At 34.1% G+C, this 23461-nt stretch overlaps 2 protein-coding genes across 2 annotated transcripts; both read left to right on the top strand.

Moving 5' to 3' along the window:
• Positions 1–7553: 7553 nt before the first annotated feature.
• Positions 7554–10183, top strand: LOC128186960 (uncharacterized). The gene is made up of 6 exons (XM_052856959.1): positions 7554–7670; positions 8131–8198; positions 8579–8833; positions 9283–9412; positions 9509–9534; positions 9666–10183. The coding sequence occupies exons 1-6, from the start codon at positions 7570–7572 to the stop codon at positions 9968–9970; spliced, it is 885 nt and encodes a 294-aa protein (XP_052712919.1). The 5' UTR covers positions 7554–7569; the 3' UTR covers positions 9971–10183.
• Positions 10184–18187: 8004 nt separating this feature from the next.
• Positions 18188–19892, top strand: LOC128186959 (uncharacterized). The gene has a single exon (XM_052856958.1). It carries the CDS (start codon positions 18200–18202, stop codon positions 19889–19891), a length of 1692 nt encoding a protein of 563 aa, XP_052712918.1. The 5' UTR covers positions 18188–18199; the 3' UTR covers position 19892.
• Positions 19893–23461: the final 3569 nt, after the last annotated feature.

The raw sequence follows: 23461 nt of genomic DNA on the forward strand, positions 1-23461 counted from the left end.
TTTATCCGTGATAGATCAGAATTTTAGCTGCATTGAGAGCACATGTGGAAGAATTAAAAGTTTCTTCTAATGACGTGCTAATCGACAAAATAACAATTTACACTAATTTAAACTAATTTATATAAAATTATTTTAAAAACAGTGATGTAAATTTTGGTGTATTATATAGGACATGAAGGTAGCTTGCACTGCATATTACAACATTGCCATGATTTTAATCTCGAATAATTTTTGTCTCCTTTTTGTTCCCTTTTGGGGGTCAAATTAAAACTTTCTTTGCAGAATTTACAGCGGATTCTTTTAACTTTATCCTCCGTTGATGTTGGTAGTCATAAAATAGAAAGAAATGTAATATCAGTTATAGTGATTTAAAGTGAATTTTTGGAGGTTTTTATTTTTTTTTTTGGGGGGGGGGGGTTAATCATATATTGTTGATAATGGACGAAAGTGAGTATGTTATATTAAATCAAAATACAACAATTCTGTCGCTGTACCAGTGATTTAACAGTGTAATTTTCAGGAGAGCATGTTTAGTTATGTAATGATTTTTTATTCTAATAACAAAAACTTATTATTGATAATTAATCACTTTTGTTGATAACAGGCCTTTATGATTGGATTTTTATTCACACAATGCAATTAATTTTTTTTTCAAAACACATTTTATATATATTTATATTTTTTATATGGTAAAATCAACATTTTTGTAAAAATGATAAATGATTAAAATTGCATGGCATATATTAACTTTATGTTTTAAAGCTCATATGAAATTAAGGAATGCCTCAACTGCCTTATGAAGGTAATCCTTATAATATGATAATATTTCAACATAAAATGATTACATTATATGACAATCAGCATGTAATGTTAAAGTATCAGCACGTGATGTTGAAATATCAGCATGTAATGTTAAAGTATTAGCATTTAATGTTTAAGTATCAGCATGTAATGTTGAAGTATCAGCATGTATATTGTTGAAGCATCATCATATAATGAAAATCACCCACATGAGGCAGTTGAGGCGTTCCATTTGAAATCATTTTTATATTGTGTGGTATTTTCATCGGCATGGATGTTGCAATCTTTTGTTTAGTAATCTTTGTTGTCGTCTCGCCCACTTACACTCTTGAAGGAGGCCATATCTGTTTAAAGAGTAAGACAACGGAGAGGTAAAGTACAATTTTCTAAATATTAACTGTGAAGAAATTAAATAATTGTTTTATACATATTGTAATGTCGTAGTCTTGTATTCTATATTGTTTTGCCTCGAACTAGGATGTCTCGACGTCAATGGATGAATCGCGTCACGTGGTTGCCTTATAAATTTCTTGACACGGCAAGCGTCAAAATTTATACGGCAACATGGCGAACGTAACGTTATTTGAGCTGATTTTTACACAAACATTCAACCATGCCTATAATTTTTAAGCCCCAAAATATTTAGAGTGACGCCCCTTTGCCCTTGACGTAATATTATGACCCTACAATAACACCCATCTTTGCACAAACGACTAAAGAGGAAGGTATAAAATTAGAGAATGAAGCTATGAATTTAATTGTTATATATTATGTTTTGTTTGTTTACATATCAAATTGTAGGTCCTCGACACAACAAAACACTTATTAGGTTTGTTACTGACTGTTTACAGAAATTTGCGGAGCCGAGCCTTCTATGGACATTACCGACACCACACATTTCTGTAAACAGTCAATAACAAACCTAATAAGTAATATTTATCCTTAAAGGGGCATGGTCACGATTTTGGTCAAATTCTATTTTTATGTTTTTATTATTCACAATGCTTAAGAAATACATTTCTACTGATCAAATAAAATTTGAGAGTCATTTGTAGAGTTATAAGCAAGATACATGACTCACAATTCTTTGTCATGTAAACAAGGCTCGGGCCCTGTTTTTGTTTACATAGGTTCAATATACCAGTTAAACATCTTTTTCTAGCTTATTTGTCTATCTTTTTATTTATTTTTAGCATAGATAAACAGTTCCTAACGTTTAAAACATTTGTTTTAGGTTTAAAACTGAAATTTTTACTTAAACGTTCAAAATGTAAACTTTGTAAATATTAAAATTGGAAAAATAATTTTTGACCAAAATCGTGACCATGCCCCTTTAACGTCTTTTTATCTAAACCTTTAAGGGCTTAATCTTAAAACACTATTTTATTATTTCAAAATCATATTCTAACGATTCATCAAGTTTTAATGCCAATATTTATATATTTAGAATACTAGGTTTTAATTAACTTCTTTTAAACTCATTTTTCATTAATATTATATGTCAGGATTTACACTCATAACTTCTTTATGGATTGATTTAAGATTAGTACAAATGTTCAGGGCCGTCTGAAGTTGGTTCCTTGTACATGTATTTTCTTTTTGATTTGACTAATTACAAACTCTTAAAGATGTTTAAGTCTACTTTTGGGGGTCTCCGTCAATTCAGATTACTTTCTCAAAATTTCATAACATTACTTGTTTATGAATTTTTTGTTGTTGCTGATTTTAATTTATACAGATGATGATGGTTATCAATGTTATCATGATAACGCCCCCTCCTCTTTATTGAATTGCATTCTATTTGAACTTACAACAATTAATGTCAGTTAGTAAATAATGTATGTTAGTCATGCAGTAGAATAATGTTTATAATGCTAAAATAGAAAGTGTTGTTCATATATTTATATCCATTTCTTATCAAAAGGGGAGAACGTGAAACAATAAAGACATGCTGTGGGGACTTTAAAGAAAAGAATGATAAGTGTGTAGGTAGGTACATGTATTTGATAAAATAATACCTTTAGAGGAACATATTTTATCATAATAATGTCAATTAATTAATTTAGTTGGTGATTTGTATATACAGGTTCTTAAACTGGAGATGCAATTTTATTGCAAGGCATATCTTGCCTTAAAGAGACTAAATCTTTAAGGAGGCTGGGTGGTCAACAAATTACACATTTGATCTACCTTAAATTTTCATATATCTTAAGCTATAAACTATTTAATAATTTTAAAAAACCCATAAATTTTAACTTTAAATTAGAGTATTTTTCTTAAAATGGCCAGAACTAGCCAGCCATTTTAAATATTGATATTGTTTAAAATAACAAGACAGTTTGCTAATTAAAAAAAATAGTAGCGGAAGGAATCATCATGTGAATTTATTAATGTAAAATACCAAATCTAAACAATACATATCAATAACATATCTTAATGGGCACGATGATATTTGAAATGACGTTTATCATTACCAAAACAAATCATTAATAAATATTTTATAACAGTTTACTGTACTTGTTAAATGCTTTCAGAATGCAGTCCCGGCTTTTTTGGATGGAACTGTACTAACAGGTGTCCTGGGAATTATTATGGAAGAAGATGCAGGGAAAAATGCAGCTGTAATAAACTCCAAATTTGTCATCATGTTTGTGGATGCTTGCAGAGAGTTTACTTAGATAATTTAAATATAACAAAGAATGGTGCTGGTATCTCTTTAGAAAAAGGGGCGTTTTCACCTTTTGTAGAAGAGTGTCCTACTACAAACGATGTGTTCTCAACAAGCACAGGTCTGATCTACTTATATATTTGTTTTTATTCGCAAATTGAAACTCTTATTCTTCCCAGACCTTTAACTATAACAAATATTTTACCTACTCTAATCTTAATGGCAGCTGCCAGGGATGGGTCCCTGACTAAGCTGCAACCTAATACAGAAAAATAATAGTTTTTCTAAATCATCTCGCAAGATGACACATTCAATGTATTTATAATAATAACAATAGAACAAAAAGAAAGATGTATAACGTATGTATGACATTTTAGGTATATTTGAAATACATATTATAGAAAATATATGAGTTTACGTATATAACTGAAAAGACTATCTCATTTAAACAAATAAAATATGATGGATATTTTTGGCCTTGAATTAAATAATAAGTTCATATAATTATATACATATATTTGCAAAATCTCTTTGCTGCCACAAGGGATATCATCACATATCCTACAGAGTCCTCGTTTTCCCCTATAGCAGCTCCACTGGAGAGACAGTAACCCTCCAGTAGCGTGGGTTATGAAGTTAATTGTATAATTTGAGAATACATGCAAAAGAAACATAAAGACTACACATCCAGAATATGTTTATTCAACATAAGCCCATATCAGTTTTGTAATACTTTTTTAATCATAATTCAAAAATAACATTACAGCTTCTCAAATAAAAGCCTACACATATCTATGTTAAAATTACTAAATTATTGTGGGTTTTTTTCAGGGCTAAGTAAAACATTTTTATGGACGTTTTCACGTGCGAAATTATGTCTTCTGATTTTTCAATATCATTATTTATTCTGCACCACATCTTGTATTTATAAATTCTAAGCGCTACATATGATATAACATTGTTATAAATGATAACTTTGTTATTGATTTCTTCATATAGTCCAACAATTACATGTTTCCATGAAACAGCAAAATGTATTCTTCTTTGAAATGCATATTTATCTAAATAATTCTGGTTTTTATCCCTTCTAAGGGTATGATAAGTTCTTTGAGAATTGGTCCACAGTGCACCCTGTTACAACAAATTTAACTCTGTATTTAATATTTAAGTCTTGTATAACGGTTTTGAGGTGAGAAATAAATACAGGCTTTTGCACATACACTGTCAAAATAGAGTTAAACCTATCTAAACAACTGTTCCCACAATGATTACAACTCTAGCTGAAGTACTTAGATCTGTCCATTTGATGAGCATTCCTGAAATAGAAATTTGAAGTTTACTCTTCTTTAATTAGCTAATAATTAACTATAAAAAGGAAATTAAACAATATTAAATAACATTTGTGCTGACCACCACAACCTGTATATTGCGCAGACTGTCTGAATGATCTCGACAGTCGATTACTTTGTCACATTTGAGCATTTCGTCAATGCAAATCTCATCAAGACACCAATCGATCACGAAAAAAAAACATTTGAAAAACTACATTCAACTGCATTATTAAGTTGATAACTTAACTGTTTTATTTCAGTTAATTATAATAATGTATACATCGTTCATTGATGTTTTATTCTCTTACGAGTTTGATTTGCGTGAATTATTTTGTGATGGATCAGAATTTATCACAACATTGAGAGCACAAACACGGACCCCTCGGACGACTCAGGGTAGTCGTAGTAAAATTCACATACAATGCGTAAATACTAAATTGTTTTAATTGTGGACTTGATATAATTGACTAACTATATTTGAAGTTTTACTCCGTGTCATATGACACTCGTGCTTATAGTGCTAATTACTATTGTTTTCAATTTATTTCGTTTGTTCATTATCATCATCAGGCAAGAATTAGGCTACGGATTGTTCAGGTGTAGGTTTTGGATTCCCAGAAATCACCCATACCGACCTAAAGTTCATATAAAGTGCCCTTTTATCATCTAGAGCATTCAGTCTTATTGTCGCCAAATTTTCCCCGGTGGTAGTTTGGTGGAGTTACATGCTCAAAGCACATGCCGTCAAATATAAATGAAGATCCCGCTGTCTTGTCGAGCCACAATAGCAGAGACTTTAGCGCGCGCACCTCGGCGTTCTGCATTTTTAATGGATGCAACAGAATGGCCTAAGGACACAGTCTTGATGTGGCAGCGATTTCGAGTAAGTTAATGCGAGTTAGATTTTTGTTTTTGTTTTTTTTAAGACTGGGGGGGGGATAAGTCAGCATGTTCTATTTAATAACGAAAATGTTTTGTGAACCAAACATACATTTTAGCAAAACTAGATCAATGGACATTTCAAAAACCGTTACTCCCACGACGAATTTATTGTTTTGGGTCATCATGAAGGTATAAACAGCAACTGCTTTGCAAGTACATTCCATGATTTACGTTAGCAAATTTTGATAAAAATGTTTACAGTTATTATGTGAAAATATGTATCATTTTCAAATTAGTTCATCAGATACATGCTTTGATGTATGAATTTAACAATCATATCCGTAATAGAAAGAGAATAAAATAAACCGTTAAACATATAATTTTTGTTAGTAAAATCTATAATAAATATTAGATTATATATTTATCTCAAGCAATATATAAAGTAAAACCCAAATGTTATTGATTATAAACCGTAACATTTTTGTTGCTAGTTGACATTTATTTAATGTATGAATTCTTACTAAAAAAATCAATTTAAAGTTAAGAATTGATATATTTTTAGACACATTAATTTTTTTTGTTGGTACAATCAGCATTTTTAGCAAAATGATAGATATTAACATTACGTTCTTAAAGCTCATATGAAGTGTCTTATGTAAACTATCATAAAATATTGCTAGATTAACAAACGAAAAATTATTTTTTTACAGGTAAGTTTAGAAAATACTACTTCCTCGAGACCATCATTATTACAGAACATTGCAGATTTCCTGGAAAACAGTATATCAGGAGGTGATTGACTTATAACTCCTTCATCAGTATAACAGAATTACGATTTTCTTGGTTCGTATATTTCTAAATTGTAAACTCGAGTGACCATGAAGACAATTGTAATCTATACTACTATATTAAAATAATAGACTCGAATTTTTGGGCTTTAAATACCGAGAAATCGGAAGAGTACTGTATATATTTCAATAATCAGTGGTACTTGAAGGTTACCAATTTGTTTTTATTTTTTCTAAATCAAGCTTCGCTAATTAACATTTAACAAAAATTCCTTTAAAAAATCCGGAAATCATCTGGATATTTTGGATTTTACAATCATGCGCATTAAATTCACTCTAAATCATGAGAGGCTCTTTATGTTTCCACAATATCACATTTGCATGGATAAACTCAGGAGATATTTCAAGTACGTGTAAATTTTAATTGGAAATTTGTTATATATTCTGTCCATCAGATAAATTCAGTGCATTTTTTATGAAAAATTCTAAAAGTTCCGAATGTCAACATGATGTGTAAATTCGTGTTTTTCGTGATGGTGAAAAAGAGTCGTGTTTCTTATCAATATAAATTAAATTTTTAAATGAAATGTATTTACAGCCTCAAAATGGTTTGTTATGAATAATTTGACTGTAATTATCAATGCAGCTTCATTAATTTTCTCCAAAATCGTTTCAGAGCGATTCTGCAATGTTTTGCTACATTACGGGTATGTGGGAGGCACTTTAACTGTGGCAAAGGCCTGTCCCGAGACACAGTTAGATTATTATAACTAAGCAGAGTGTAGTGAAATAATAGCATTATTGTTCGCTTAAAGCTTGATTATGTGAATGTCAACAATACGGTGTGTCGATGTGTTTATTTCGTAAATGTCCGATATCATATCCAATTTCAACTCGTGCACGCACGGGTCAAAATCTAGTTTAGTTTTAAAAAATGTACGTTTCATGAATATTCAAACATGGAATTAAATTTCCTGTTTCAATATTCAAAACTTTCAAAAATTGTTATTGGATTTAGGAAGTAAATGCATTTGTATAATGCGTAATTAATACTGTTAACTTAATTTTGATATATAGTTGGTGTGTTATTTTCCTCGGCATGGATGTTGCTATCTTTTGTTTGGTAATGTTTGTTGTCGTCTCGCCTACTTACACTCTTGAAGGGGAAAATATCTGTTCACAGAATGTGACAACGGGAAGGTAAAGTCTAATTTCTAAATTTTAAGTGCAAGAATTTAATTCATCATGATAACCCACTCCTCTTAATTGACCTACATGTACATTTTGTTTAAACTTACAACACTGAATGCCAGATAATAATTAATTTAAATTTGCAATGCAATAGAACAATGATTGAAATGATAAAATAAAATACAGCGGTATTCTGATTTTTTGTATACATTATGCTAAGCCAGTCCTAGCTAAACACAGCATTTAATTAATTTTACATTGTAAAAGGTATTCTGGGTTGAAGGGTCTTATAGAACTTTTCGACAAAAATCAACTATACCTTTTTCAGTTGTTGAACTGTAATAGTCGGATTGTAAGATCAAATTCACCTAGTTGGACAGATCTAGCTTAAAAGTAGCTCTAGCAACAGGTATAGACGATTATTAATATGAGTGCGTTGTTCATTTTTTCTTATTCAAACTTTTATCAGTAGAGGAGAACTTGAAACAATAAAGTTATGCTGTAAGGACTTTGAAGAAAAGAATAATAAGTGTGTAGGTAGGTACATGTATTTGATAAAATAATACCTTTAGCGAACATATTTTATCACGATAATTTCATTTGCTTGATTTATATTGGGAGTGTAAATACTGTTTCTTAAATTGGAGATGCATTTTATAGCATAATTATATACCCCAAAAACTTTTTATATATTTTGTCTAAAATAAAAAACAAGATAATTTATCAATTAAATCAGTACGTTTAACAAAAGGATTTATCACAAGAACATATCACTGTAAAATAACAAATCAAAACAATACAGATTCGTTACATATCTTAATGGATACGGTGATATTTGAAATGACAACCTTTACCATAACCAAAACAATTCATATATTATTTTATAGCAGCTTACTGCACTTGTTAAATGCTTTCAGAATGCAGTCCCGGCTTTTGGGGATGGAACTGTACTAACAAGTGTCCAAAATATCATTATGGAAGAAAATGCTTGACAAAATGCAGCTGTAATGAAACGCAATTTTGTCATCATGTGTGTGGATGCTTGCAACGATTGGACTTGTATAATTCAAACATGACAAACAATGATGCTAGTTTCTTATTAGAGAACGTGACGTCTTCGCCTTATGAAGAGGAGTGTCCTTCTACAAACGATGTGTTATCAGCTAGCACAGGTCTGATCCACTGCTATCTTCCTTTATAGTCATAAACATAATATATCACCTGAATTACTGTGTATTTTCCAGAATTAAATGTTAAAATACTTTTTTTTAACTTTGGTCAGTAAATTGATTATTTTATTTGTCGTTTTAAATATCTAATTTTTGCATTAGCTAAAACATCTACCATATCTTTTTGCCTAGTTTGTCTGTACAATTTTAAACAACAATAGATAAACCGAAAACTGAATTAGTTTAATTTTCTGTTACGTTAATAATTCGTATGGCACTCGTTTATATGAAAATCATTTTCGTCGAGAGCAGCAGTTTTCTGATCAATGTTTTGGATCCGCGTCCTCCTAGTCAATACCTAACAATAATAAATATACGGTAGGTGTGAAGAAAAAATTAAAAATCAGGTTTTATCATAGATTCAAATGATAATTTTCTAAATGCATTTACAGTTTCTACACCGTATTCACAGTCCCCTATCGGAATGCATCCCCCGGAATCCAATTTTAGAAGATCATTTCTTATTGGAGCAGCAATTGTCACGGGGTTGTGTATTGTATTTGGAATAGGACTGTTATATCGGTAATCATGTTTTTAGTATATACATGTTCTTCCTGTATTTGACATTATGAATATTAAAGTGTATTCTGGGGATCAAACATATTTCGCCTTTTGTAGGTTGCACTTGGGGAGAAATAAAGCAGGTTGGGAATTATGATGTTAATTCTATCTCCTATCCTGCTCATGACACATTTAATTAATAACAATGTAACGTTAAATACACTGAACCACAAAGTAATAAAAGTTTTTAACAAGTATTTCAAAATTTTCACAGAATGCCGCGTTCATCATAATATGGTGTACGATTTAGGAGATACATCAAGGATTCGAGAAAATCCAAGTGTACACGAAGAGCCAGCAGAGCCTTTGTATGGTGAATGTAGTTACGAGGACACCTACAGTACATTGGTACTAAGAGTGAACAATGAATCTGGTCGGGAACCTAATACATCAAGACAGCCAGTCTTTACAGATGATGACAATATATATGAGTTTGCACATCGTTATACGTATCATAGTGATGAGGGAGAGCCAACAAACGTGTATATTACTGGTATGACTGAAGACTGTTCGCATTAACAAAGCTCCGATCGTCTATAAATCGTATAAGAGTGTTACTCAAATGTTGATAAGTAAATAGAAAGATTTATAACTTATCTTTACTTAAAGAAAATTATGATGGACAGAGGGAACAAAAAATCAGTTTAACTACGGTTCAAAGTTTATCTAACACAGTATCGTATTCATTTAGGGTTGTTCACACGAAAAACGTTTTTTTTAAATCTATACCACTGTTAATAAACTGACGCTTTCAAATATTTAGATTTTTTTTTAAATTTACGATTCTTAAGGTAGTCCTATACTCAGCACTAAATGGGCTCAATCATTAAAAGCTTAGCTTTAAATGATAAATATACATTTTAGCAATACATATACAAAAGAAAATATGTATGTTTACATGCTAGTTTGTTTGTTATCACCTCTCAGACGGGTGTACCCCTTGCGAAAATTATTGACAATTATGAAATTTGCCAGGCGTCCGTTTTTCCTAAAAAATAATTTTCAATTTTGGGAAAATTGGTACTAACCATACAAAATAGAGTATAAATATTTATTTAAGCCATATTTCATCAAAAATTTTGCGCAAAATTTTTTAAGTAAGTGCGCTTTATGGACCTGGTGTATCAAAATAGAATACAAAAATGCAATGCTAGTATCGCGTTTGGTAATTGTTTTACTATTTTATGGACTCAAACTTAAATTCATGGTGTTTATTCTATAGATTGACATCTTAGAAAAAAGATTTGTAAAAATAAATTATATGTTGACGGATTACTTTTCACGCTATAAGCTCTAAACAAAGTAGACCCTGACGAAAAATTCCGTAAAAATCACATTTTGCTACAGTTTTCTGCCTAGATCTGTCAACAATGTTAGATATCATTTAAACATTAATTAAATGACGATTGATTAAATTCGAAATAGCTTCTGTCTTTAAATTTAAACCGGTTTTAGTAAAAGAAAAAGACAAATTCGGGGGGGGGGGGGTCAAAACAAATAAGATATAAGCATACCTGAGATCCTGGTTAATCAGAAACTTCGTTTAAAATTTTACTTTAACAGAATCGAGTTTCTCAACATTAATCATTTCTATCTCTCATAGAATACATATATATCCGTTCTAATTGCTTATTATTGCCATTGTTTACAACAGCGATGTAGAGCAAAATCAATACCGGGTATCAAATACGCTTTGTTAAAGTCGAACCAATATTGTAAAATCCGTATTATGACGTAGTGCGATACTCGGACTACTTTAAAAATAATAATTTGATGATATTTATCAAAACAATATGTTCAACCAATACAATACAAGTTTGCTGCATGCAATATCTTTTTAAATACGGAGATGACTTTTATATAAGGACTTTACCGGGATATAAGTTGAAATATTCTTCGTAAAATTGATCATGAACACATTCAATGTATGACAGAGTTCAACCAGTGCACCAACTACTGGACCATCTAAACAATGCAGAACTTCAGTGACAAACAAATCTAGATACAGTAGCACGAAATACACTACATGGTCGCACAAAACACGGTTTTTTTTCAATAATTGTTGTAATATAAAAAAGATACCTTATTAATAAAAAAAAATATCGTGAATCAACAAAATGTTATCTCTAGAGGAAACATTAGCTGTAACTCCAGCTTGGTTTTCCCATGCTCTATTAAACGATAATCACAAATAAAATTGAAAGTAGCTGAATTTAATCTTTAAGTCTTTTATATCGTTTTGTGGGGAGAAATAAAAAGAAGCTGTTACACATAAAAATAGAATTAAGCCCATTCCAACAACTGTTCCCACAATGATTCCAACTCTAACGAAAGTACTTAGATCCGTCCATTTGGCGAGTATTCCCAAAAATAAAAACTTGATGTTTACTCTTCTTTAATTAGCTACACGTGTTGGATTTCATGAGCTCGTTTATAAATAAATTTTTATAGAGTCAAAATGAACATCTGTGCATGCTGACCTTCACAGCCAGCATATTGTGCAGACTCGTCCGAATTATCTTGACAGTTGACTTCCTGGTCGCAGTTTAACTTTTTGTCAATGCAAATATCAAGACATTGAAACTCGTTCTCTGAACAAATCTTTGAATCTGGTTCTGTAAAATTATTTAAAATTTAAATCAAATCTTTTGGCTGAAATCCAAGTATAAGCATCTTTTTTTCTCTTCCTTTTCTGACTGTGTAGTATCTCCTAAAAATACACTGTGTTTTATTCTAGAGTTTACATCAATATCTATACTTACCTGCATCAACTTTTTGCATTTTCCCCGAGCTGCCTACGATCATGCCTGAACTTTTGAGACCACCCCTGTGGTATCATGTAGTGTTTACCCATAATGCACAAGCATACTTCCGTTTCAGTTTTGTTCGGGCATTCGAGAAGAAAAGCCGCGTATTTTTCTTCGATTAAAATTTCTTAAGCCTGCGGTCTTAAAATGTCTGATTCAATTAAAAGAACTTGATTCAGTTGATGTGATATTACGCCCTCAAATTTACTAAGAAAATTAACTGTACTCTTGAAAAATAAATTGTACCTTAAACATATCTTTAATATATGTATGATTTAAATACAGAATAAAATTTTACCGATATTGCCTCAAAAGTTAATTTTTGATGCGAAATTCTCCGGCGGAATTAAAATTTCCGGAAAAATTTCGTAAAATCGGTTATTTAATTAAGCATTTTACCGTGTGCGCATGAAATTACCAAGTTCCCACTTTGACAAAAAATAAAACTCTATAGGCGCGACTTCCATGCCAAAAATCACGATGGTAAAATTCTGCGCACTATGTTAATTTCTTGAAAATACCAATTTTGAGTTGCTTCCCTTTCGTTGTGTAAACAATATGACGTCACCGTAGTGACAAACGCAGACGAATGATCGAGCTGTTTAAATCCATAGCATTTTACAGTGTGAAACTGTCATGGAAAAAGATCAACATTTTTACAAATAACCTTGTCCCCTCTTCCTGATTCGCACATGTGTATCATTATATGCATAAAATAAAGGTTATATACCGGTAGGTGTATATCGACGTACATGTACATGTACATCCATAGTTCTAAAATAAATAAATAGCAGTTTAGGGTATAATAATAAGGCCAAATGGTGTCGTCAGTTGTGAATTTGTGCACTTGATCACAGTTGATCAATGGTCATATTTTTTTTTATAAACTTGTCCATTATGAGAGGCATATAGTGCACTTATATGCAGTGTTTTTCCTACTACCTTGTTCAATGGAAAGTACCTGTTACTATAAATAGATTTACTTGGCGTACTGAATTAAGGAAACCAACTTTATTAAATAGATATGTGGACGAACTGTGGGATGTGATAGAAAATATAAACATACATTGTATTTATGGTCCATTAAATAAATAAATTTGTTTTTAAGGTTAACGTTACAAGTTATTTAACAAATATACAAGTACAGTCGTTTGACCAGTTCCGAATAGGGTACAGATTTGGCGGTGATGTAAATGTTCCCGGGTGTTATTTTTTAAAGATCTAATTTTTTGGCCGATATACACCATATTCCTGCTGATATTAATGCAATATTGCTGCATTTAATTTTTTTAAATACCAAATTACGCGGGAAGCCATTTTACCAGTTGCGAATAACATAACTGTTTCTATACATATCAAATGTAGATAAAAAAAAGTTTCGACCCTAAAACCATTGATTGAACCTGTTGAATAACAGGTTTAATGCAAATTACTCAGTTATTAGTATTTTCTTAACCTATACAGTTTGATTTGCACGGAAATGACAGACAAAATCACCGTAACAATAAGTTAGACTGGTTACTAACATCTTGTCGGAATACAGTCGCAGCGCCTCCACTTATCATTATAGTGGTACAATATGATTTATTTAAGCCTGAGAAAGACATTTAATGAGTTCCAGAAGTATTTGTTTTAAACTATCCCTTCATTCTATCCCAAAACAGAGGGAAACAAATTGGGTATTCGGAACTCATAAAATGACGGCTCAATAAAATTCTGCATCCACTTGCGTTTTTATTTTATTTTTTATACTGTATGCTCGTGGGTATGTTAGAATACATACTAAAACTACGTTTAATAAAAGTAATCTTGTTACAAGTGAAAACTTAAGGCACCGACAGACGATTATATGCGCAATTTAGCGTTGCAATGACCTGGATTTAGTAGGTCGACTAATCTAAGACCGATATCAAGTACATATATATGACCGCAAAAAATGAAACTACTGCAGAATTCAAACAAGCATTAATACGTGTTTATATTAAAGGTATTGAATTTTTTTCTCCATCTTTTATTTCATTAATTATTTGCTATTTAACTTCTGAACTATTCGGAACTGGTCAAAATTCGGAAGTGGTCAAACGACTGTATACAGCTATTTTATAGTATATCTGTGTGTTTACCGGTACATATATCTGTTAGAACAGTTGATATAAAGGCAGGGTTTTTTGTTATAGCTATATGTTTATTTATTCATAAAGGAAAATATAATGAAAAGACAAAATGTTATGAAGTTTTAATAGTAATGTCTCATAGTAAGTCATGATGTTTAGGTACATTGTGTGTATTTTTAATATGTGTAAATGCCTGGGACACTTTAAAAAATATTTCAACTTGAACTTGCTTTAATCTTGGCCCCTGGTAGGTAGGGTGATTAGAGAAAGTTTGACAATCCTGGTAGTTTTACATAGAAATTTAGACCTATAGACCTGTATCACTTTCCCCAGTACATGTAAATGACTATTTGTCCGTCACACCTCATATCTTGAGCACAGTTAGGATTTGATATTTATTTGGCTCATGTACCGCTTGGAAGAATGACTGTAAAATATATAAATTAAACTTTTAAATGCTTTTCGGCATAAGCATTGTTTTTTTTATATATACATGTTCAAAAACACATAATGGGCGTTTAAAAATACTAGATTATATCCCGCGCAAGCGCGGAATTTAACATTAATATAATAAGATGCTTGATGTGTTGATCCAGATTTTTTTGTTCATTTTGTATGTACTGTGTCCGAAAATTTTCTTGATCTCTATTCTTTACATATTCTATATAATTAAAATAAAAAAAACCCAACTGCATGGGAACAGGCAGTGATGAAAATTGAAACTGAAATTGGTTATATATACATGCACATGTACATGGCCTTAATTTCTTTTGTTGCAGCTGACTGGAAGAAATTACAATTTTTCAAATTTCAAAAAAAAAAAAAATATTTCAAACCAGGGAGTGGGTATATAATGCGTCGTATTTCTTTTCTAAATTTTGATCTATAGGCCAAATCTCACAATATAATTTTTATCATTGTCCCCAATCAGAATTTCAGATTAAAGACTGTCATGTAATCCCCACCCCCCAAATTCAACTTCCCTGTTTTATGCATACATAACTTATTCATATAGACGTTGAAACAATTTGTTCATGTTTCACAAATTCATTGATAAGGTTTACTACCAATATGTCGTGGTATAAAATGTATGTAAATTATTTTAAACGTGTATACATATGTACCGATCAGACCCAACGTAACAGAAAGTAAACCCCAACTAAAACCTGGGTTTACTTTCTGGGTTTACTCTTGGTTTACTCCGGGTTTACTAGAGTGGACCCAGAGTAAACCCAGAGTAAACCCAAAGTAAACCCAGAGAGTAAACCCCGATCAGAAGTATATTCCTGAAACAGACGCTACATGTGTATTCGGAATATACAAAGGGCAGGAATTACAGGCAGTAAGATGGTGAGATAAAAGACGGGTCTGCTTCACACTTCAGTGCATACAGTTGACCCCAACAGCAATTCCCGAGTAAACCCAAAGTAAACCCCGAGTGGACCCAAATTTTCTAAAAGTAAACCCAAAGTAAACCCCAAGTAAACCCCAAAAGTAAACCCGGGGTTTGGTTGGGGTTTACTCTGGTGTTAGGTTGTGTCTGATCGGTACTGCTAGGAATTCCTCGTTCATGGGGAGAATTACACACCCCAATGTATTTATTTCAATAATATGATAAACCAATTAAAGTTGAAATCCAAAGTATCTGCCCGGTTGATTTCATGTAACTCGCCCTACAGTTTCGGCCTAATGTTAATTAGTCAATCCGCGTTTTTTTCCGCACCCCGTAATCGCATCTCCTCGGGCCTTTCCGGCAGGCTCGGAAAAACTCTGCCGGAAAGATCCGAGAAGTTGCGATTGCGCATCCCGTTCTCTAAAGTTCTTTCCATCAAAACTAAAATCGCGTCAAATTGGCACATTTTATATATCAGCTTTCTTTGTATTAACCAAAGATGTCCGATCCAAGGTACATGTATCTGCCAGCGATGCATATTGAACTCGTCCTACATGCACGTACACTTTCCACCTTGATGTTAATTAGTCGACCCGCGTTCTTGGTTACCCCGTTCTGAAAAGATCTATTGCCCCAGTCACACATTCACGGATCAACTCCACGGTTCTCTATGGAATATTTTCCACGGTTGTCACCGGAAAATCTAATTATCATTAATGCCCCAGTCACACATTCACGGATCAACTCCACGGTTCTACTACGGAATATTTTCCACGGTTGACACCGGAAAATCTAATGATCGTTAATTGATACGGAGTTAGTACGGATGCACTACGGAATGGATACAAATTGATACATACACTGTACGAATTACTACGGATTTATACGGAGTTAAAACGGACTTCTACGTTCTAAAACGGTTTAAAGTAGGTTTTACTAAGGAAGTACTACGGTGATTTCATCCGTAGTGGAATTTTGAACATGTTCAAAAATTGTCGCAGCTATACACGTATTGCTACGTTTGGATACGATAACAGACGGAAAAGCCACGGGTCAACACATATCGCCACGAATGATGCCGGATCGCTTCCGTAGCTAATCCGGCATTTAATCCGTGAATGTGTGACTGGGGCATATCCATCAAAACTAAAATCGCGCATTAAAGAAACGAATTGGCTCATTTTTTTTTTATTCAACATTTGTCAAATCACAATTTCTATGTATACCCTAAATAATTAAGTTTCCAATAAATATATTCACTCTTTACGTAATCATTCAACATTATTTCAATGCAAGTGAATATATTGATGCAAATTCCCACTGACTTGTATCCGCCAAAGCGTGTCCACCACCTTTTTCTCATTTTTACCATTTCGGTCTGGTTTATCGAAAATGAAAGTAGGTTTTTAATTTATTTTACAATAATTACAAATCAGGTTAATTTCAATCATAGCTTACGGACATCAACTCACGTGTTGAATTACCAAAGGTGTAAGCAGTTACTCTGGTACAAGCATTTCGTAGTTTATCGGCAAAATGTCTTAATTTATAAGTATAGATTGTCTTATTGATCTATTTAAAAAAACAATTCTCAAAATCATTGATACATCATGAATTTTGTGAAGTATAACTTAGTTACATTTAAATAATATTTTAGTAAGAATGTCTTTCAAATGTTTTAATGACTTGAACCACACATGTTCCATATGTTCCAAAGCGTTCTGTAAGCAGTTGGACATCCATCAACCAGAATAAAACTTCTGTTTTTCTCGACGGAAAAAGCCAAGTGACGTCTTGAATTAGAGAAAACGCCATGTGTGATTTAATAAAAATTCCATTAGTTGACATCGTATTTTTACAAAAACAGAATCAGAATATAGTATAATGACTTTTGATTGTGAATCTCGAAAATTTTTAAATCTAACTTGCGTAAATGATAAAAAAAATAATCTAAACAAATTGTTGTTGACTTGATAGAAAAGGCCGATGTTGTTGACTTGACGGAAGTCTGTGTTGTTTTGATTCTTTCGTTAGTTCTGGATACATATACCGACTAAGATCTTACAGACTTTGGCTCATTAAATTTTTAAATTGTTGAAATAAAAGAATTAAACTGTAAACTGATAATTCGGAAAGAAAATGAGTCTATTTTGACTTAAGTATAGCTTAAAATAACGTTCAACCGTCTTATATTGCCAAGTTCTTAAAGATATCCGACGTCATGACGTCGCAAATATTCGACGTGACAAGAGCATAATCATGCAATATTCAAAAAGCTGGTGAGGGGTAATTAAATGTCTAATTAAATTTATTTTAATAAATTTTTATTCTACACGTTCCCAAGTCAATATCGTAAAAAAAATTAGCTCATTTGAAAGAGGGCCGATTTTTATGGAAAGTGAACCAAGTCCTTTGCGTAAAATGTAATAGAGAAATGACCGTTTTGGATGACCACGCAGAGTGCTATAGACACAGAGTTTGCAACGAAGCATTTCCATGCGAAGTTTGCAGTAAGTGGTCAGAGGAAAAACGGACGTTGATCAGAAAGATGATCGAGCGAAAGAAATCTGAAGCGGGGAGAAAGTCAGCTACATTGCCAAATCCAGAAGTTCCCTCTGTGGGGAATAGTGGCAATCGTTCTGATAGTCAAGTTTCCTCTGCGGGAAACGTAGCTGCATCAGAAATTCTTTCTCCGACAGAAAGGAGTCAAAATGGCGGCGACTTGACGCAGGGTTCAGTCCCACCTCAAGTAGGTAATTTTCCGCCTTTCGTGTTGGGGAATTTCGAAGCCCAATGGCAGCAATATCAAGAGAATTGCATGAAAAGGTTGATTGACGCTAGAATTAAAGAGTTGGTCCAGGATTCGAATAAACAACCGACTATTGCTATTACGTCTGATGTTCGTTCAGACAGGGCGTGTAACAGGTTCGATAGATTTCGACCGTCAGATGATCAACGCTCCAGAGAATCGGATGACGATGATCTGGTAAGCCACAGAGGTGAAACTGATCAAGTCTTAAGCAATGCACTTGATGATGTTATTGATGTTCACGAGGATAATCGTTCAGAGTTTGATAACTCTGTCTTGGGTTCAGTACATACGCATGACACAGACTCTAATGGTTCATGCATGGTAGACTGGAAAAATTTTGTTAAAAAAGTGTCTACAGAACTGAACATCAACTCAGTTGATGCCTCTGAAACTCAGAGCCGAGACTTCAAATCATACATGTCAAATCGTTTGATTGGGACAAAATCATCTACCCCACAACAGTCTTTGCCTATGGATGGGTACATTTTAAACACATTAACAGATGTTGATGAAGAATTCCAGCGAAAAGGTGCGATTCGGACTTATAAAGCATCAGATGATGAAAAATACCGAGTCGCTTCTTCCGACTTTGACAAGTACTGCACAACGCCGCGCCTTGATGACAACATTGAGGACAGCAGTTTTACAACAGGGAGAAAAGGAAACAAAAATTCTTACCGTTTCCGCAACCCTATGTTGCATTCACGCAACAATGAGTTATGGAAGATAGATCAAGGATCTCGACTTCTTCTAAGAGAGTTGACATATGCCTCTCTAATTACGTCCTACGTTGATAACGTTGTATCTGATGAGGACAAGACAGAGGCCCTAAAAGCACTCATGCAGGTGTTCAAGTCAATGGCTGATGTTACTTCCGGCATGTTAGTGGGTGCAGTTGCAGCCCGCAGAGCCATTCACATTGAGGATTTGGCTTTTAAAAACAAAGCAACTGAAAACAAACTCCTTGTACAGACAACTCTGAATCCTAAGCTCTTTTGTGGGAAGTATTTTGATATTCTTCACGCAAGTGCAGAAAGTATGCGCGATGCTAAAGAAACACAGCACCTGAGGGGTTCAAAGCAGAAAGATGGTTCAGCCCTCAGTTCTGCAAGGAAAAGAAAGAGAGATGATTCAGTGGGCACCTCGGAACCAAAAGAACAGCAGTCATCCTTTGCAAAGAAGGGAAAGTTTGCTGCAGAAAAGAATCAAAAGACTACTATAGGAAGAGGACGAAATTTCAATTCAAGAGGTTCCTTCAGAGGTCAAACTCGTGGCTCTGCACAAGATCGTTTGGGGTTTCGTCCCCCAAAGTAATTTTGACGATCAATTAGAGAGTCGACTCGAGTTGCAGAAATCAGCCAAAGTAGGCTGTCGGATCATTTCGTACCACAGGGAGTGGATGAAAATTACATCCGACGATTGGATTTTAAAAATAGTCCAGGAAGGACTCAAACTTGTGTTCATAAAACACCCTCCAAATACAGGAGTAAGAATAACAAATGTACAAGATGTCGTCCAAAGACAATGTATTTTAGAAGAAATAGAAAGTTTATTAGAAAAGCATGCCATAGAGATTGTTCCCAAGACCCAGGAAGGTCAGGGGTTTTACAGCACCTTTTTTGTTGTTCCAAAACGAGACGGAGGTTACCGTCCGATTCTCAATTTGAAACCGTTAAATATATTTCTCCAAAATCAACATTTCAAGATGGAGTCTCTAAGGTCAGTAATACAGGCTCTGAATGTAGGAGACTGGGTGGCATCAATAGATCTAAAGGATGCATATCTACATGCTCCAATTTATCCAGAAGACAGGAAATACCTCACGTTTTGCATAGACAATATCCATTATCAATTCAGGTCAATGCCCTTCGGTCTAGCAACAGCCCCAAGAGTGTTTACGAAATTAATGGGGGCAATAGGTGCCCATCTAAGAAGTCAACAGATTTCCATTTATATGTACCTGGACGATTGGCTTCTCAAAAATGCAGATCGAATGACATTAGTTCATCAACTAAGGAGAACTTTGTTTCTGCTGATGGACTTGGGCCTGGTAATAAATCAATCCAAGTCAATTCTGCAGCCAACGCAACAGATAACTTATCTTGGAGCACTATTCAACCTCCAACAGGGTATGGTCTACCCCAGTTTGGACCGTTTTCTCAGTCTGTTTGGGGCAATTTCTACCATGGTTATGGAATCTTTTATCCCAGCACGTACATTCCTCAGAGTCCTTGGTTTAATGGCAGCCTGTATAGATTTGGTACCTCTTGCCAGACTCAAGATGCGTCCCATTCAGTTCTGCCTTCTGTCCCAGTGGCGTCCACATGTGGACGAACTGGATCATCTGATTCAAATGGACAGTTTCCTCATCCCACATCTTCTCTGGTGGATAGAGAGAGGGAATGTTCTGGCAGGAACGTCTATTCTGAGCTTCAGAGCAGACCTAACCTTGTGGACGGATGCATCAACTTACGGGTGGGGAGCCCACCTAGAGGATCGCAATGTGTCGGGGAAATGGACGGTGATAGAACAGTCATCACATATAAATCTGTTGGAACTCAGTGCAGTGGAGAATGCACTTCATCACTTCAGGGACAATGTCAAACACAAGCAAGTCTTGCTGAGGACAGACAATTCAACAGTAGTGTCTTACATCAATCGCCAAGGGGGGACAAAGTCTGCAGCCCTATGCGTGATGACATGGAGGATTCTGCATTGGTGTCACCTTCTCGGGATACAGCTCAAAGCAGCTCACATTCCAGGGAAAAAGAATGTAATAGCGGATCAGTGTCCAGAGGGCGACAAATTCCCAAGATGACAGAATGGAGTCTCAACCAAGAAATAGTTCAGCAGATTTTTCGAGTTTTTCCCACTCCAAACATAGATTTATTCGCAACAAGGGAAAACCGGAAACTAGCAGTGTTTTGTTCTCCGTTTCCAGACCCCTTGGCATGGGAATGCGATGCGCTAGCTGTAGATTGGACAGGAATGTTTGCATATGCATTTCCGCCTCCCATATTAATTCCGAAAGTACTCAGGAAAGTGGAACAGGAGTCGTGTGTTCTTCTCCTCATCGCTCCGTTTTCACCAAGACAGTCATGGTTTCCAGACCTACTACATCTATTGGTCGACATTCCAAGGGAACTTCCAATAATAAGAGACATGTTGACTCAAAGAAGAGGGCAGTTCATTCATCCAAGTCCAGAAAGTCTGCATCTGGCGGTTTGGAAAATTTCAAACAACAAAGAACAGAGAATAGATTTTCTGAGAAAGCTAAGTCATTTATCTTCAACTCACGAAGACAGTCAACAAGAAAAATTTATGATGCTAGAATACGAATCTACAAGGAATGGTGTGCCAAGAACCAAAAGGATTCAGTTGAGGCCACTGTAGCTGATTTAGCAGACTTCTTCATCTATTTGCATGAAGAACGCAATTGTAAGCCAAATACTTTAATGGGTTATAGGTCAGCGATAGCATCTATGCATAAGGGTTGGAGCAATAGTTCTGTCAGTAACAACACTGATCTGTCAAAGTTAATAAAAGGAATATACAATTCTGAACCTAATGTACGACCATTACTTCCAAATTGGGATTTGCCGACTGTTCTTTGGAAGTTGTGTGACTCCCCATTTGAACCGATGAATTCATGCGATATGAAGTACCTTACATGGAAGACAGTGTTCCTTGTGGCTCTGGCAACAGCATCAAGAGTAAGCGAAATTCAAGCTCTTTCAATTGGAGAGTCACATTTACGTCTTGAGCAGAATGGAATACGTTTATTACCAAATATACAGTTTTTAGCCAAAACTCAGAGATTAGGAAAGCCATGGAAACCAATATTCATACCAGAGTTTAATAGCTTTGCAACAGACAGTAGAGACTTGCTTTTGTGTCCTTGTAGAGCACTTAAAATGTACCTAAAAAGGACAGAGTCTTCTCGTGGTGATGAAAAGTGTTTATTCTTGACTTACAAATCGGACTCGCAAAAACCAGCATCCAAGAATTCAATTTCAAGATGGATTGTGTCACTAGTAAAGTTTGTGTATGAACATAACAGTGAGACCTTATCTCATGTGCGTGCACATGATACAAGACGATTGGCAACTTCATGGGCCCTTTTCAATGGTGCAACTCTAGAAGAAATTCTACAGACAGCTCATTGGGCAACAGAAAACACCTTTACTTCATTCTATATGAGAGATGTTCCTCAAGGAGAAGCTCGCTTTGCCAAGTCATCAGTTCTTGATACATCGAGATGGGCAAAAGAAAAAGAACAAAAATAGAATATCTTTTTGGGTGAGTGTATTCTTTATTTTACTATTATATGATAGTGATTGTAATCCCGCCCAATATTTCTGCTACAAATTCTGCAAAAAGTTGATGCAGGTAAGTATGGATATTGATGTAAACTGGAGGTTTTTAAAGGTAAAACCCCTGTTTACGAGATATCTATACTTACCTGCATCACCCACCCCTGTTCATTGGGTCCTAGTTGTGTAGGCCCTCACAAAACTGAAACGGAAGTATGCTTGTGCATTATGGGTAAACACTACATGATACCACAGGGGTGGTCTCAAAAGTTCAGGCATGATCGTAGGCAGCTCGGGGAAAATGCAAAAAGTTGATGCAGGTAAGTATAGATATCTCGTAAACAGGGGTTTTACCTTTAAAAACCTCCAATCTCATTAGTTTAACTTGGGGGGAGGGGGGTTGCGTGTTACACGCAATCCCCAAACAATGAGAAGAGTTTTTGGGAAACGTAAGGCAACGGTATAATAATTTACATGTTATTGATAAAATTATAATACATTATACAAAATGGACGCTATTATAATAGCTATCAATAGTACAATATATATCTAGTGTTGTAGTTTTATGACG

Source organism: Crassostrea angulata, chromosome 6, assembly GCF_025612915.1.
Source record: "Crassostrea angulata isolate pt1a10 chromosome 6, ASM2561291v2, whole genome shotgun sequence".
In the NCBI taxonomy this organism is placed as follows: Eukaryota; Metazoa; Mollusca; class Bivalvia; order Ostreida; family Ostreidae; genus Magallana; species Magallana angulata.